This window comes from Propithecus coquereli, unplaced genomic scaffold (assembly GCF_000956105.1).
Source record: "Propithecus coquereli isolate 6110/MARCELLA unplaced genomic scaffold, Pcoq_1.0 Scaffold341, whole genome shotgun sequence".
Taxonomy (NCBI): Eukaryota; Metazoa; Chordata; class Mammalia; order Primates; family Indriidae; genus Propithecus; species Propithecus coquereli.
In genome coordinates this window covers 3,103,577-3,119,882 of record NW_012149075.1, presented here as the reverse complement: position 1 = coordinate 3,119,882, position 16,306 = coordinate 3,103,577, and the positions used below count along the sequence as shown (strand labels likewise).

General features: G+C 56.2%; 1 protein-coding gene across 1 annotated transcript in view; it reads left to right on the top strand.

Annotated features, from left to right (window-relative positions):
* The window catches only part of RUNX3 (runt-related transcription factor 3), a 60,821-nt gene that overhangs the window by 30,502 nt on the left and 14,013 nt on the right, over positions 1 to 16,306 (top strand). The window contains exons 2-4 of the mRNA XM_012650955.1: positions 4,669 to 4,943; positions 6,833 to 6,989; positions 14,675 to 14,779. Of these exons, the coding sequence (XP_012506409.1) occupies positions 4,669 to 4,943; positions 6,833 to 6,989; positions 14,675 to 14,779 (537 nt within the window). The remainder of the gene's footprint in view (positions 1 to 4,668; positions 4,944 to 6,832; positions 6,990 to 14,674; positions 14,780 to 16,306) is intronic.

Genomic DNA, 16,306 nt, shown 5'->3' with positions numbered 1-16,306 from the left:
ATCCATCGATCGTTGTGGGAATCGAATAACGCACGTAATGCCCAAGCACTGGGCGCATGGCAAAACCTGGCAAACTGGACTGTTACTGTCCTTCCCCCTTTACAGGTCAAGGGACCCAGGCTCAGAGGGGTGTAGACCCTGGGCAAAATCACACGACAGGAGGCAGTATCTGGGTCCTAGTGCCCTAACTCCCCTGATCTTCCCATACCCCCACCTCCCCTCCAAGTCTGGCCCTTCCCCACCCCCCAAAAAGATAAAAGATCTCTGTAATTCCAGAAGCACACTTGTCCTCCCACACATTCTGGATCCTTCCAGAGAGGAGAGACAGCCCCAGTGCTGGATTCTCTGGGGTGACACCTCCCAGCTCTGCAGAAAACCCCAGAACCTAAATGCATTACTATTTTTCATTACCGTTTCTCACTAATTTACATATTCAGAAATCGGGATGCAGATGAGTCCTAGTTTACTTAGCAGCATTTTCTTTCTTTTTTCTTTCTTTTCACAGCAAACAATTGACAATAACATTTTAGATACGGAAACATAATGCCCCTCCCCTCCTGGAGGGAATCTTTAATCTCCCCATTGTGAAGTGGAGCTGTTAGAATGGCCTCCATTGACAGAAGAAGCTGAGGATCAGAAAGGGATAGGAATGTCCCCCATGAGCTACAGGGCACCAGGCAGGAGATAGGTTTCACCATGGGTCTCTCTGGAGTGGGCATGTAGAGGCGAGACTGGGGCAAGTCTCAGTGCTAGGGGAGTCCTCTGAGCTCTGCATTGGACTGGGCTCCAGTGAGACTCAGGATAAAGGAAACAGAGGCCTCCTGGGGAGAGGGGGGTGCTGACAGGGTCTGCTGAGGCCCAGTTGTTACTTAGGGAAGTGTCTGCCTGTGGGAGAGTGGTGAGGTGTGGGCCAGTGGGTTTCCAAAGTGAGGGCCTGAGAGCCTAGGAGAAGGACAGTCATCAAGACCCGGGCTCAGGCAGCCCTGTGATGCTTGCTGGAAAACCCTCCTGTGAGCTGGCTGCGTCCCAAAGCAGGTCACAGACAGTCCTCACCTCCCCCAGGAACCCCCTAGGGGAGCCAAGGGGGGAAGGACAGCCATGGACTAGGCTCTGAGTCCTGGCAAGCTCTGAACATGAGAATTGGACATTTCACAGGTGGGAAGTGTGAGGCCCAGAGAGGGGAAGAACCCCAACGACGGTGTCAGGCCTTATTTTTTCATAATAATAAGTGACAGTTCCCCATGGATGGAGCACTCCCTGTGTTCCAGGCCTGTGCTAGCACTTTACACACCATTGGTTGACGAGGCCCCTATTAGTGCCCCCACTTTACAGATGAAAGAAATGAGGCTGCCAAGGTTTTAAGCAACTTTCCCTAGATGGCTATGGGCTGTGGGAGAAGACAAACTCGGACAGTGGGGCTGCAAGACTCGAGCTCCTTCCACAACCCATGGCTCTCTTAGGAGGTTTTCCGGAGCATGCTCGTCCCTTGTGTGGCACACTTGAGGGATGGAGAGGAAGCAGGTTGGCGATCGGTGGAAACTGGGAACTAGCTGCCCTGTTCCTTCCACGGGTTGGAGGGAAGAGGGAGAGGAAATGCCTGGGCATCCCAGATGCGGAAGGGAGAGGGTGTCTGCAAGTCCCAGGTTGGGGAGTGGAAGCTCTCCCTCTGACTAAAGGGCAAAAAACAGATGAGGTAGTTTTTGTTGGTTGTCGATGGATCGGTGGAAACTGGGAACTAGCTGGCCTGTTCTTCTGTGCGTCCACCCTCCAGAATGGGACGGGAAGGACTGCGCATCTCTCACGGGAGCAGCTTCTGCTGGGAGGAGAACGCAGGGATCCTCCCGCACCTGCAGATGCGACGGCACAAAGCGTCCGTCTCAATGGAGGTGAGAAAGGCAGCCTCGGGTTTGACAAAGCTATCGGTTTGTCCGAAACGTGGCCGCACACATGGCGAGGCATCAGACGAGCGGTCTGTCCAGAAAGGGCAGCTCGTAGGAAGCGGCCGCGGCGCCTGGACGCGGGGACCGCAGCTGGCGCGCATCTGGGCAGAGCCTGGCCCGGGAATGTGCGGCTAGCGGGGCGCAGGCGCCAACTAGCGGTGGCTCCCGCTGCTGCTGCTGTCCTGGAGGCCCCGGCGGCCCCGGGGACCTCCGGCTGGGGACCCAAACGCCTACAACCCCCGCGCCTTCGTTCCGGTGCCCGCAGACGGCGAGCGCCCTCCCGAGGGCCGGAGCCGCGCCGAGTCCTGTGCAAGGTGCCGGGGCCTACAAGACCCCCCGTTCTTTGAAAACCTGTTTGTCCACCCTCTGTAGGATGGGAGAGAGAAATCGGGCGGAGGGATAAGCAAAGGGCACGATGCAAACCGAAACCTCTCGACGAATCGAATTTACAATTTTCTCCAGAAGCAGCGGGTCACGGCCCCACAGCCGCTCGAGGGCAGCACGCGTCACCTGCCCGCGGCTCCAGGCCCTACCTGGCCACGACGCGGGGGGCCTTTCCCGGAGAAGCTCCCGGAGGTCAGATGCGCCAAGGCCGGGATCTCTCACTTTCCTCTGTTTTCGGCTTTCGGTGCCAGCGCTTCCGAGGGCGCGCGGGCCTGGCGACCGACAACTCCTAGGCATAGGCTTTTTGAAAAGGTCCAGTAAGGGACCCTCGCTGTTCTTGATTTCGAGATGGCCTGAGGCGCTGACTTGAGGCTCAGAGAGGGGCAGGCGCTAGCTCTCCAGGTGGTCAGAGTTGGGCCAGAGCCCGTCCCCCTGGAGCCGCTCAGGGCTTAATTTCGTTGGGCGCCGACGAAATCGTGCGCACTGGGCAGGGTCAGATCCAGGAGAAGTTCTTGCGGCCACCGTCGGATCCTGTGCTTCTTTGCTCCCGAGGCTTGGAATTCGTCGTTTTGCACCTGCGGAGTGCCGGAGACAACGAAAATCCATCCCAATCTCCAAAGCGGCGGGGAGACTCGGCGCGCATTCGATTCCCAGAGACCAGGGAGCGCACCTGGGGCGGTATTTCGGCGTGAATGGGGGCTTTATCTTTCCTGTTCCCTCCTTGCTGTAGCCCATCCCTAGGCCTGTTCGACTGGCCCAGGAGGCGGGAGGGGAAGGGGTTGTTTGCAGTCAAGCCCAGAAGTGGTTGGGCCGCTAGGCTGGGGAGTGGGAGCGGGACCCCAGAGCCCGGCGAGCAGGCGATGTATGCCTGGGCGAAGCTGTCCGCGTCCGTGCAGCGCGGCCAGAGCGCACCGGCCTAAGACGACGCGGGCTTGGAGTCGCGGGGTCCACCTTCCAGCCACATGGAGGAAGAAAATTCTCTCCTCTGGAAGCCAGGGCCCTTAGCTTTGCAGCCACTCCGCAGTTTTCTTCTTGCCACGGACCCGCGTGTTCCACAAGGCAGGGCTGTGGTTAAATGCGTGGAGGAAAAAAATCGGGGAAACAGACGCGTTTTGCAGGTCGCATTATGTTTTGCAAAGAGCCACAGGCTGCCACAACGAAGAACGATGCCCCGAGGCCTGCACGATCCTAAAACTTGTTTTGAGGGCAGATCGGAGAGGAATGGGGTTGTTGGCCTCAGCAGTCTGCGGGCCCGTGGGAGACTCCCTTCGGTCTGTCCCCAGGTCGGCACAGGGACCACTGAGGCCAGGACCAAAGCAAGACTGAGAGCTGCAGAGGCCGGCGGCCGGGCTGGCCCCGGACGGCATGCAGAATCCCGTGTGCAGAGAGTGCTCTTGGGTCAAAATAATTTGCAGGGGGGTGTGGAGGGAGATGAGTAACCTCTCTGGGGCAGCTCCCGGGGCCGGCGCTGTGTCACTGGCCTTGGAGCCCCCGCGGTCCCCAGCTGAGGGTGCAGGCGTCACAGCCCAAAAGCGGCTAGAGCTCGGGGAGCCTGGCTGTGCCCAGAGGGGAAGAGGAGGGAAGGAGTTGTCCCCGTGTCAGGGAGCCGCGACCTGGAGAGGGCGGCAAGGGAGCTTTCTGTGGGGCCCGGACGTTCTAAACTAATTTCTAGCGTCTGCCCCGGGCTCCTAGAACTCTCCGGGGCCCTCCGCCACCGCGCGGGGCCTCCGACAGCGGGCGTCCTCCGCGGGGCGGGGCCTTCCGCCCCACCCCTTTGGGCGGCCTTCGGAGGGCCCGTTCCTCCCCCGCGAGCGCCGCAGAGGTGCCCGCGATGGGGGCTGCGATTGGCTGCGCGATGCGTCGCTCGGGCCAGGCCCGCCCCCGCGGGTCCCGGGTACTAACCCCGCGCGGGCGGCCACAGCCCCGCCACTTGATTCTCGAGGATTTGTTCTGGGGCTGCGGCTGCGAAGTCGCTGGGGCGGCCGCGGGCTGCGGGCCGGGAGGCGGCGGCGGCGGCACAGCCCGCACGGGCCCCGCCGCGGCCCAGGCAACCGGGACCGCCGCGAGGGGCGGCGGCACGCGGGCCGCGCGCCCGGGATGCGGGACTAGCGGGCAGGCTGCGCGCGGCCGTCGGGGCAGCGAGGCCTCGCGGCGGGCAGGCCCCGGCGGGTCGGCCCCGGGCGCCGCCCCCTGCTCCCTGAGGCCCGGGCCCCGCCGCTTCTGCTTTCCCGCTTCTCTCGGCAGCGGCGGCCGAGAAGGCGCCCGCGCCGGCCGCCCCCGGGGGAGCCGCGCCGCCGCCGCCCGCCCGGCGCCCTGACGGCCGCTGTTATGCGTATTCCTGTAGACCCGAGCACCAGCCGCCGCTTCACACCTCCCTCCACGGCCTTCCCCTGCGGCGGCGGCGGCGGCGGCGGCGGCAAGATGGGCGAGAACAGCGGCGCGCTGAGCGCGCAGGCGGCCGTGGGGCCCGGCGGGCGCGCCCGGCCAGAGGTGCGCTCGATGGTGGACGTGCTGGCGGACCACGCGGGAGAGCTCGTGCGCACCGACAGCCCCAACTTCCTCTGCTCCGTGCTGCCCTCGCACTGGCGCTGCAACAAGACGCTGCCTGTCGCCTTCAAGGTGAGTGCGGGACCCGGGGCGGGAGGACACGGGCCCTGGGGCTCCCGGCGTCCCAGCCGCAGGAGCCAGGGTCCCGGGAGGAGTGGGGAGGGACCTGCCCGAGACTCTGCGGCGAGACCCCGGCAGCTGGGAGGAGGGCGCTTTCAGCCCCGCTGCGTGCTCGGCCGAGGGACCTCGGCGTTCATTCTTGGATGTGCCCGGGACGGATGGCTTTTGGGGGCTGGCCCCCTCCACCTGGTCTTTGGGGAACCCTGCGTAGACACGTTGATGCGGAAACAAGCGAATGGGGCTTCGCTCTCCCCTAACCCGGATCCCTCGGACACAGCCCTGCGGGCAGCCGAGAACAGGATCCCCAGGACCAGGGCGAGGACACCGGAGGTGCGGTTCGGAGGGTGCGTAGGGCCTACCCTCCACTGCCAGCACCCCGCCTCCTGCGCTGCTTCAGAAACACTTCCTGCTCACACCCTCCACCTCGGGCTTCGGGCTTCTGAAATCCTGCGCGGGGCTGGACTCCAGGCCAGGACCCGGAGCATTGCACCCTAAATGGTTGCGCCGGCGGAATATTCTGCATCCGCAATGGCAGGCTGAGATTGGGGTGCCCCCACCCCTGGCAGCCCCCAATCATTCAGAGGATCTTTTTCTCTATGCCAGGGAGTAGGCGACTGTTTCATTTTCATTTTTTTAAGGGGGCAGCGAGATGAAACGAAAACGCCTTGGTTTTCCCCTAAACCTCTCACAGCTGCCGTGAGAAAGGGCAGGGCAGGAAGGGCCGGCGGCAGGGGGGGTGGTGCCCGAGGTGGCTGGAAACAGCGGCCGCTGGCAGCTGAGCCGTCCTTGCTCCCATTAAGACGACTCCAAATTGGAAAAAAGCATGAGTGGCTCTTTGAGGTCTCCCGGGTGACATCTTAAAATACCAGTGGGGAAAATCTCCCCGGGAGGGGGGGAGGCCCGTGTGACTTTAATCGTCAGATCGGAGCTTTTACTGTCACTTGGAGCTTAAAAGGAGTCTTTGAAATTAAAAGAAGACAGGATGTTGACAGGAAATCTGGCCTTTTTAATCAGACCCCAAACATTTTCTCCTTGAAATTTTTACCATCTGGATCCTTACTCCCTGCACGCGGCAGCCACGTTTAAATGGCTGTGACTCTGTTTAGAGTCTGATTCTTTTTCAAAAGGCATCTGCCTCTCCGTGCTCTTGGGGGCAGGGGGTGGGGAGACGGTATTTAGAGGGACATCCCCACTCCCATCCTGCAATTCCCAGCAGGTGTATCCTCCTGTTATCAAAAGCCCTCCCCCCCACACTTTAAAGGGGTTTTCTGGACGACCCTTCTCAAAACCAGTTTGTTTTGCATTTTGCATTTTCTCTGCATAACGAATTCAGGCTCTGCAGAGGCCAATAAACCAGGCCCGGGCCACATTTCAGGACCAAATTTCCTACCCCTAACGACTCTTGCATAAATTGAGTGAGGGTAGCAGCCTTCTTATTATTATTGTTGGTATTCTTTTTTGCTTGCAAAGTTGGTTGCTAGAAGCATGTTGATTCTTCTTTTACTCAAGCCGAAGGCAGGGGAACCGCATCCCACATCATAGTGACTGAGCCGATTCGCGGCTCTCGCTTAGATTCGATTTCATTGAAAGGATAATTTCTTGGGACACGGCTTAACCAGTTGATCTAGGATTTTGGTATGGAAGGTAGGGATTTCATCTGCTTGTTTTTGTTATATTTGGGGGAAGGTCTTTATTGTTTTTAAGCCTCTTCTCCACCCCACATTCGAGAAATCTGCAGTGCGTCTGGGACCTAGGGGAGCTGCCCGCCCAGCCCCTCCCCTCCTTCCCCTTGCCTCCCTCTGCCTTTCTAAGCGATCTCTCAGCGCCCGCCTTGTCCTCAGGTGGTGGCACTGGGGGATGTGCCAGATGGAACCGTGGTGACCGTGATGGCAGGCAACGATGAGAACTATTCTGCCGAACTTCGCAATGCCTCTGCCGTCATGAAGAACCAGGTGGCCAGGTTCAACGACCTTCGTTTCGTGGGCCGCAGTGGGCGAGGTGAGCCGGAGGAGGGAGACCTCGCCATCCCAACATTGGCAATGGCAAAGGTCGGGGGAAGGAAGCTGAGAGAGAGGCCTTGGGGTCCCAGTGGAAGCCCCGGAAACAGGTCTCCCGGTCCAGCTCTGTCTAAAAGAGCCGTTTGTAATCCCTTAGGGTGTTATTACAGATCTCTGTGAGGATGTGAGGAAAGTTATGGTCTTTTACCAGGAAAAGCCACAATTTTCTCCCAGTTTCTGGGGTTTACTAACTCCTGAAACCTTTCGTGCCACCCCTCTTTCCTGATTAAGCAACCCTGGTCGCACAAAAAATGCTGGGAGAAGGTCGTGGATGAATGAACAAAAAGGGAGCTTGCAGGTCTTCCAGCAGGCAGCTTGGAGGACCAGTCTGCCGGGCCCAAGCACCCAAGCCACTCTCCCCACGGGGCAGAATCTCCTCTATACTCTGAGACCGCCTCTCCCCAGCTGTGGCCTCCCGAAGGCACAGTTTCCCAAGCCGTTTGAGCCCCAGATGGTTTCGAATAGAACTAATGCAGTGCAGAATGCTGAATGTTGGAGAGCACAGCTTGCAGGCTGCCGTCTCCCATCCTACAGTCCAGGCTGGTGTGCCACCCTGCCTGCCTGATCGACCTCGGCAGTAGAAGGAAGGCAGGACCAGGGGCTGTTGAGTGGGTGGCTGCTGAGACCTGAAACCCATCATCACTTAACTCCTGGGGAGAGAGGTCCTAGCAACCCTGCCCCAGCGAAATGGAGGCTTCAGAGTCCACTGGCCCTTTAAGACCAGCCTGCTGAGAAGTGGCTTCGGGAGCTGCCCTTCCCAAGCACCAGGCCTGCCTCCAGCTTTGTTAAGAAAGTCAGCCGGTTCCTTCTGCGGCCCGACTCCACACAGGCTCAAGCGGCTGAAGCAGAATTGTACTTTTCATCACCAATAAACAAGCCCTTCGCAAGGTTTTAGTTCCCTCTGAGCTGCCAGCCCTGCTCCGCAGCGGGCATCTGGGCACCATTTTTTCCTCTCCAGCCATTCAATGTATACATACAAATGTCAAACATATTTTGACTTTTCAGCATTAATTAAAACCAGGGCATTATTTGCATGTAATAACTGTTTACTTGTTACTTTTTATGAAACTGAAATAGTTTACATTCTTTCAAACATTTCCTGTTCCTGTTGGCTCCCTTCCCCACGCACAGATTTCTTTCAAACGGTGCCCTTAACTGGTTGCAGGTTGATGGATGGAAAATGTTTGCTTTTATGAATTAAGCTTTCATTGCTGCTCCTAATTAGTCTCCAAGCCCCTTTTGTCATCCCCAATCTCTCAAGCCCTTTGCAACTTAATCCTAGCCCCAGCCCTGAGTGGAGAGTCACTCCTCTCTGGTCGGTGGCAGGCAAGGCTGGTACCTCTACTGACTGCAGGGCAGTGGCTGGGTCTGCCAGCTCAGGTGTGGAGGACACTATAGCTGCCACCCCTCGTGAGGCAGGCAGAAGGTGATGTTGGTCTGGGAGCCCAGCAAGACATCAGGAACTTTGTTTTCCTTCCCAGTCCTTCGCCTGGGAGGGGAGATATAGAAAGAGAAGAGATGGTGATTCTCTTGAGTTACCGAGACCTCATCTGGCCGTTCTGCACCCTGAAAATGATTTTTTGTGGCTTTCATGCCCACAGACTTGGGCCTCCACCCCCAAAGCCTGCAAGGAGGGAGATGGCTTTCTAGAGCATCGTTCAGCAGTGTGCTCTTGTAGCTGGCACAGCCAAGGCTGGGACGGTGGCTCTGGGAGCTGCAGGAGGCTGTGTGTGTCAACCATTCTCACTTCCATTCTCTCACCAGTCTCAGTGGTCCTGGGAGGGAGGGAGTGGTCTAAATACAAGTTCCGATGCCTACAGAACCCTGGATGAAGCATTCAGTCCTCAGAGGCTTATGATCTTTAAGAGCCTGGCTCTAGAATCAGCCAACCTGGGTTCGAGTCCCAGCCCTGCTAGTGAATTGCTGGGTGGCATTGGGCAAATGACTTAACCTCTGTGTGTCTCAGTTTCCTCATCTGTAAAATGGGGCTAATGATGGTCCCTACCTCCTGAGATTTTGAAGGGATTAATGAAACTGATGCAAGTATATCAATTGGTGCATATCGAGAACTGGATACATATTAGAGATTTTGTTACTTCAAATGCTGGGGACTGGAGGAGGCCTTTGAGGTCCCTTTGAGTGGTGACAGTCACTGATTCTCTGATTACCGTGCGGTTTGGGCGGGGGTGGGGGAAACCCAGAAGGTGTGAACTGCTGAGTGGGAGAGGTGGAGGCGGCTGGCAGGGAGGAGGAGGGTGCCAGGGTCTGGTGGCATGCAGACACACATCTGTTGTGCCCATCCTGCCGACTGGGAAATTCCCACCTGAGAGAACAAGTCAGTGGTTGACACCGACAATCTGAGCCACTTTGGGAGTCAGGACAGGTTGGGGTTTGGGACCCAGAGCCCTTCCCTGGCTCTGTGACTTCTTCCAGGACTAAGTCAGATGGAAACTTCTGCTTGTTTCCTCAATTTTGAGCCTCGCTTCTGTCTGAATTCCAGGAAGATAGCTTTCCATGAAAGACACACACGCAGTAACACCACAGGCTGAAGCTGTGAACCAAGAACAGGAAGGGAAGGAAAACCAGGTCACTGCTGCCTCCTGCAGTGATTAGGGCCCAGGTTCCCACCTGCCAGGCACAACACCTCTTTCTTAAAATAAATATTTTTTGTAACGAGCCCTTTACTATCCTACATTGAAATTGACAGGTAACATAACCTACCTACTTACATCCGGTTTCAAAATCTTTATAATTCCGTAGCTATGATAGAGAAAAAACAGGAACGTAGTTCATGATAAAACAGCGCTGTGAATATATACATGCTGGGGCGGGACGACACAGCAAGGTGGACCGATGCCCTCTCCGCAGAAGCCTCGTTGTCGCCACAGCGGACAGAACAGGCAGGGGTCCCCAGAGTCTGGGTGTGGCCCTGCCATCAATGCCATCATTTTCTGAAGTTGTGGACAATTCTTTGCAAAGTTCTGAACAAAATTAGAAAAAAAAATTGTCTTTCCTCTTGGAAAATTCAGAAGATATTAAAAGTGCAAAAAAATTTCCTTGTTTTATGTAAAACTGAATTAGGTTCATGGCTCAGGATTTTGATAAGCTTTTGCCTTCCAGCCAGAATGTGCTCTTCACTGCCCTGTCAGTGCTGGACACCTGCATCCCCCTCCACAAACACGCTGCCCACCTCTGATGCCGGCAGTGCCTGCCTGGCACCATTGACCACGCAGACCACAGACCCCCGAAATGCCCTCTAGCAGGCAGCCACCGACCTAGGCAAAGATGACAAGCACATGAGCTCCTGACCTACCATTAACTGGTTAAAAAGGAACCACCATTTGTGGAGAGAGATTTGGGGTGAGGTGTGTGGGTGCAGACCACTGGTGAGGGAAGAGATGGATGGCTTCTTGGCCAGTGAGGAGAAAACCCAGAGGTCCCCTGAGACACACAGGTCCCCTCCTTTGCCCAGGCAGCTCCCATGGGTGGGGCTCATTGCACAGGACCCTCTCGAGAGGCTCACAGGCTTGCCAGACGCCACACTGCCGGACCCAGCTGAGCTTGATGATGGGTCCAGGGCGCTGGGTTCTGCAGGGCAGTTACTTCCCAGACGTGGATTTCTTCCCCCACCCCACCCCCCAACCCAGGCACCCTTGGAGTGCCTGGATTTGCAATTCCTGGACTCCTGGCCAGTTGCAGGTTTGCCTGCAAGGAGGGTTTCTGCAAGGGGCTGTCCACCTCCTTTGTCTTCTTGGTTTCCTGCTCCTAGAGGCGGAGAGAGATGGATGGATGGGTTTGTTGCCGCCAGGCAGAGAGAGAGCCGGGCAGGGCCAGGGAGAGTTGAGAAGCACTCAGGAAGACAGCTTCCTCCCACCCCTGCTTCCCAGGGTCCCTGCTTCCTGGTCTTCCTGACACCTGCCCCTCCCGTCTACTCCTGCTCTTAGCCCCCGCCTCAACTCCCAACTCTGACTCCTCTCCCCTCTGTGGATGCCTGGGAGGGATGGTGACAGGCCTGGAAACCAAGAGGAAGTGGGCAAGGAGTGCTGGTGACTTCAGGGGTGGCATGTGGTTTGCTACCTTGTGGGAGTGGGGCCTTCTCACTCCCCAGGAGCAGGTCCTTAGTACCAATGTGGTGGCGCAGGCTCCATCCAGCACATTCTAACCTTCCTGAGCCCTGCTGGATCCTGTGTGACCTGCTCAACTCACTGCCCCTCTGAGAGCCTCAGTTTTCTCATTTGTAAAATGGGAGCAGCAATCTCTGCTCTTAATTCATTTAATAAATGCTTATTGAGCACCTACTATGTGCCAGATGCTGTCCCAGAGGCTGGGGACACAGCAGTGAACAAGACAAAAATTCTGGCCCCAGGGAGCTTATGATCTAGTAGAGGGAGGCAAAATGAGATAGGTAAGTGGAGGATTATTGCAGGCAAGAGCAGGGAGTGGGAGGGCCTGTGATGCTTCCGATTGAGCTGCTTAAGCTTTTTGTGCCCTGTGGGCTCTTTAGACAGCCTGGCGAAGCCCACACACCTTTCTCAGAATAATGTGGGGTTTTTTTTCTTTAAGGTTTAAGATAAAATACAAAGGATGACAATAGAAACCGATTCTATTAAAACAATTGTTAGAAAAATGTTTTAAAAATTGTGATAAATGTGCTGCCTGTTTAATGTATTAAATAACAACATCCAGCAATGGGTCTAATGACGACTGTGCTACTGAAGTTGTGACAAGCATAAAGGATATTTGGAGAAACCTGCGACAACTGTAACGTGATATGTAAATATCTGTGACGTCTCTTGGCGACAAGGTCACAGGTACTGCCGCGAACACGGCTGTGGTTTGTTGCCTACGTACGCTCTTCCTTGCGAGAGATGCTAAATTTCAGTTAGAGGTTAGGGACAATACAGGTAGTTTTTTTCCTATCCCGGGCCTGCTCAGTTCTACAGAGCCAAGTTTAAAACGCCTACTTCAGATGAAGTGACCAGGGAAGGCCTTGCTGGGAAGTGACTTTTCAGTTGACACCTGCAGGTGCATTGAAGTAAACAGTCAAGTGCTGCTGGGGGCTCTCAGTGTCCGGAGCGTGCCCACTAGTGCTCTGGGCTGTGCCCAAACTGCCCCTCAGCATGGCACCCACAGAAAGTGATGGAAGGGGCGGAGGCCCAGAGAGCCCCAGAGAGTGCCTGGCTGGTTGCAGGGGGAAGGGGTGTGGGCGGGAGATCGCTGCAGAGACAGGGAAGGCAGTAGTGGGGAAGGAGGTCCTGGGAGGGGACAGCAGGGAACCTGAGGCCACCAGCTTGGCATTTCCATAGACCGTTTTGTACTTTCTGTTTCCAGTGCAAAGGGCCCCTGCAGCCTGAGAGTGAGGGGTCCGGGTTTGTTCTTCCGGACCCAGGGCTCCAGGAGCAAGGGCTGTTAGCATTTCTATCCCTGCCTCCAGCTGGCTGGCCCGGGAAAAGTCTTCCAGAGGAGCCCCCCATTTCTCGGTTGGAGCCATCCATACCTCAGGGGCTCTGTAGCTTTAACACCACCCCCGCCCCGCAGCATCTCAGAAGCCCTTGAGTTCTTCAGTGTGGCCCTGGCAGCCAGGCTGGTTTAATTTTGTTCTAGATTCTCCTGTTTCTGGAGCTAGAATTTTCACTTGATCACTTGGCCACCAAGTACCCAGCCGTGCAAACAGAACCATAAGATACTGGCCCCCACACTGAGGTCCGTCTCCCATGAGTGACGTGGGGCTCATGGAACCTGCCTTGAGAGATGCTGGGAGGACACCAGCGGGGTGCACTCAGGCAGCCTCCCTCGGTGCCCGTCCTGTGCCAGCCCTGGGGGTACCGTGCACCAGGCCGTTGGCTCCTGCCGTCAGGGAGTTCCTGGGACTGTAACTGGGGTCCAGAGGCCAGGGGTGCACTGAGGCAAGGCGGAGGTGAATTCTGGCTTGGGGAGGTCAGTGAAGCTCACCCCCGATCTCACACAGCACGTGGCTTTGGGTTATGATGGAAACAGAGTGAGAGGAGAGCTCTGACGAAGGCACTAGGGACATTGGGTTGCTCTTTGAGGACAAATCCTTACCTATACCATACCAACCGGTAGAACCTCGGGCACATCAAAGAATTAACTATAGAAAGCGGAGAGAACGCTCTTGTTGCAAGCAAAGCTTTTATCTGCCTTCTACGTGGAGAAAACTGTCTAAACATAAACGATAGAAGAACAAGAGCTAGAACTGAAAACGAAAACAGCTCAGGACCAGAAAGTGAAATGAGAAGTCCACTGGCCTGGGAAACTGATCACCACAGCTACGACACGGAAAGTGTTAACAAGCTTCATACGCGGCGGTTTTTAAAAGGCACTAAATCCTTAACAGGACAGTGTAAAAGAACACAGAGCAATAATTTGTGCTGGATTATGCCGGATAATAACCATATCCAAAGTTTCCCTCTCACTGGTAGGAGAAGAAAGGCAAACACAGTCAAGAGAGTCTAAAAGCTCTTCCATCTTGGTAGACGTGGTCACGCAGGTGATGGCCCTGGGGTGGACGTGGCCTCACATCGGGCGTGACGAAGACGACGGAGACCCCTCTGGAGAGTCATCTCGCTCCAAGAGAGATCAACGCCCAGAAATATGTACCAATCCTCTGATGCGATGAAATCACTCAGCGCTTCTTGGAATGTATTCTAAGGAAATAAGCAGAGATGCAGACAAAGATTTTTATAAACAGAAAGTCATTTTCATTTTATTTTAAATGGTTTATAAAAAAGTATTATTTTAAAAGTTTTTTCCCCCTCTCAGGAATTTTGAATGGAGACTTTGGAGCCAAATGTCTATCTAAAAATAGAACAGGGTTCTGGAAATAACAGTTGTGTCTACAAATGAAATGTCTGCAGCTCCCAAATCAGTCCTTTTCCAGCCCTGGCCACGCACACCAATGAGAAATTAGCAACGACGTAAATGCCAGGAGTGAGGGGTAGATAAATACAAGAAAATACAAGATGGGGCTTGCGTGAGTTGAAATATTTGCGGCCATTAAAAATGAAGTTTATGAAGAGGTTTTAATGACGTGGGCTTCTGATGTGATGTTAAATGAAAAATAAGAGTACAAAATGTGCACTTAGTACCTCTTAGTACCACTGCACTGTGTAAATGCACGACCCATACACAGAGGATGGGGGCAGAAAACACCCAAATGGTAACAATGTTTATCTCTGGCTAGGGGAACTGATGGGTGTTTTTTCTTCTTTCTTTAATATTTTCTGGGTTCTTAAAGTTTTCTACAAAGATCACTAATTACTTGCAGGAAAAAAAATATAGACCCATCCTTGCTCCCTACCCCCAAATCGTGTGGGTCTCTGAATAGAAGGAACAGTGCAGAGAAAGACCAAGAAGTAGGGAAAAAATAAGCCAGGGTGACTGGGGGGCGGGGTGACAAAGTTAGTGCCAGACCCCTGGGGGCCTTGAATGCCGCCCCCAGCAGCTGGAAGCTCAGCTAGAGCCCTGTCTTCTGCCCAGGTTCAAAGGGGAGAGACCTGCCGTTTCTAGAAAGTCAGAAGCTTCCAGGAGTCGGGTACAGGCAGGAAACCAGGGCGTAGTGAAAGCTCCAGGTGCCAACCTCTTGCCTTTATCTCCCCCACCCCCCAGGGAAGAGCTTCACACTGACCATCACTGTGTTCACCAACCCCACCCAAGTGGCCACGTACCACCGAGCCATCAAGGTGACCGTGGATGGACCCCGGGAGCCCAGACGTAAGTGTCACTGAGCCCCCTGACCCTGCTGGGCAGGGCAGGAGGGTCTGGTGGGGGGAGGGCAGCGGTGAGGTCAGACTGATGGCACTGGGTTCCTGGAGCCCTCTGGGGGATTACGGTCCTTGGCTCGGGCTCCCCCACACTGTGTACCTGTGGCAAACCTCTAACCCCTCTGGGCTTAGCCCCAGACCGTGGGAGGCTGGGGGCAGAGGGGGACGGCAGGACGCTTGGTAATCCTGCCTCCTGGTGAGACCAGCTGAGGGAGTCAGGAGAAGAAGAGGATGGGGAAAGCCCAGATGTGGTGTCGGGTGGGGGGGCGGTTTGGGGGTGGAGGTTGGGCCAGGCTTGCTCTGCCAGAGCCCCTCCTTGGAAACTCTTTTTGAGTGCTAGCATGTGACTTGCTCAAGTCACGCAGAGCCCAAGCACTCTGACCCCAGGGCCCACACAAGCGAGATCAGGACTGCAGATCTAATTCCACGAATATTTATTGAGCACCTGCTGTGTGCAGGGCATGAGTTTGTGTTTAGTTCCTTCTACCTGCTGAAGGCCCTGGAGCTTGCTGAGTCAAGCTGGGGCAGCGGGAGGGCGGGCCACGGGTCTGTGTTCGTGAGTGAATGGTCGAAGCAAAGAGCCAGCCAGCCAGCTGCCCGACCCTACCCCAGAGCTCCCGTCTGGACACCCCCACACCCCCGAAGCACAGTTAGCTGTGCTTGAGAGCGCATTGAGAGCTGGCCTGTCCCCTTCTTTCTTCGTAAGCGTGACCCTTTACAGTGTAGAAAACCTTTTCGCGCTTGTTATTTCATGGGATCCCGTGACAGCAGAGCCAAAGGGTCACCCACGTTCCGGTGAGACAGTCTGGGCCTGAGGAAGTTGGGTGCTTGGCTGGGACCTCGTGTCCTGCCGGGTGGGGGAGGTGCCCTAGCCTGAGACTTCCAGAGCCAGCCTTCGATGCCGGGCTGCGCAGGCCGCGGCAGGAGGACACGCTGCTGCGTCTCTCTGCAGAGCGCAGGAGGCTGAGAGTGGGCATGTGGCTTTGCCAGGCGATGTCGGTGAGGAGTACCCCGGCCTGGCCCTGGGCCTGCCCCTCCCTCCCGGGGAGTCAGGTGGGCTTGGCTCCCCCATCCCCCCAATTCCCGGGCCCATCACAGCGGCTGGTCACTTGGGAAGGGCTCGGAGCTGGGCCCAGCATCCCCGAAAGTTTCCCCACGAGCCGCTCAGGGTCACCTCTGCCAGCCCGCCCTGAGCTCCTGCACGCGCACGTCCCCAGGCCTGCACCGTCAGCACCAGCCGGCGCCTGCTCTGGCCGAATTCCTGCCGGTTCCTCCCGGCTGGGATCTGACGCGGGCAGGCCCACGCTCTTGACTTTGGGCTCTGTGGCCTCACGCAAGTCATGGCTCCTTTTTGACCTCAGTTTTATTGTCTGTGAACTGGATCAGTGACCCCAGGAGTCTCAAGGTGGTGATGGCTGGGGAGCCCTGTGAGCCATAGGCCACCATAGTGCAGAGAGCAGATTCGGAGCCAGCCTGC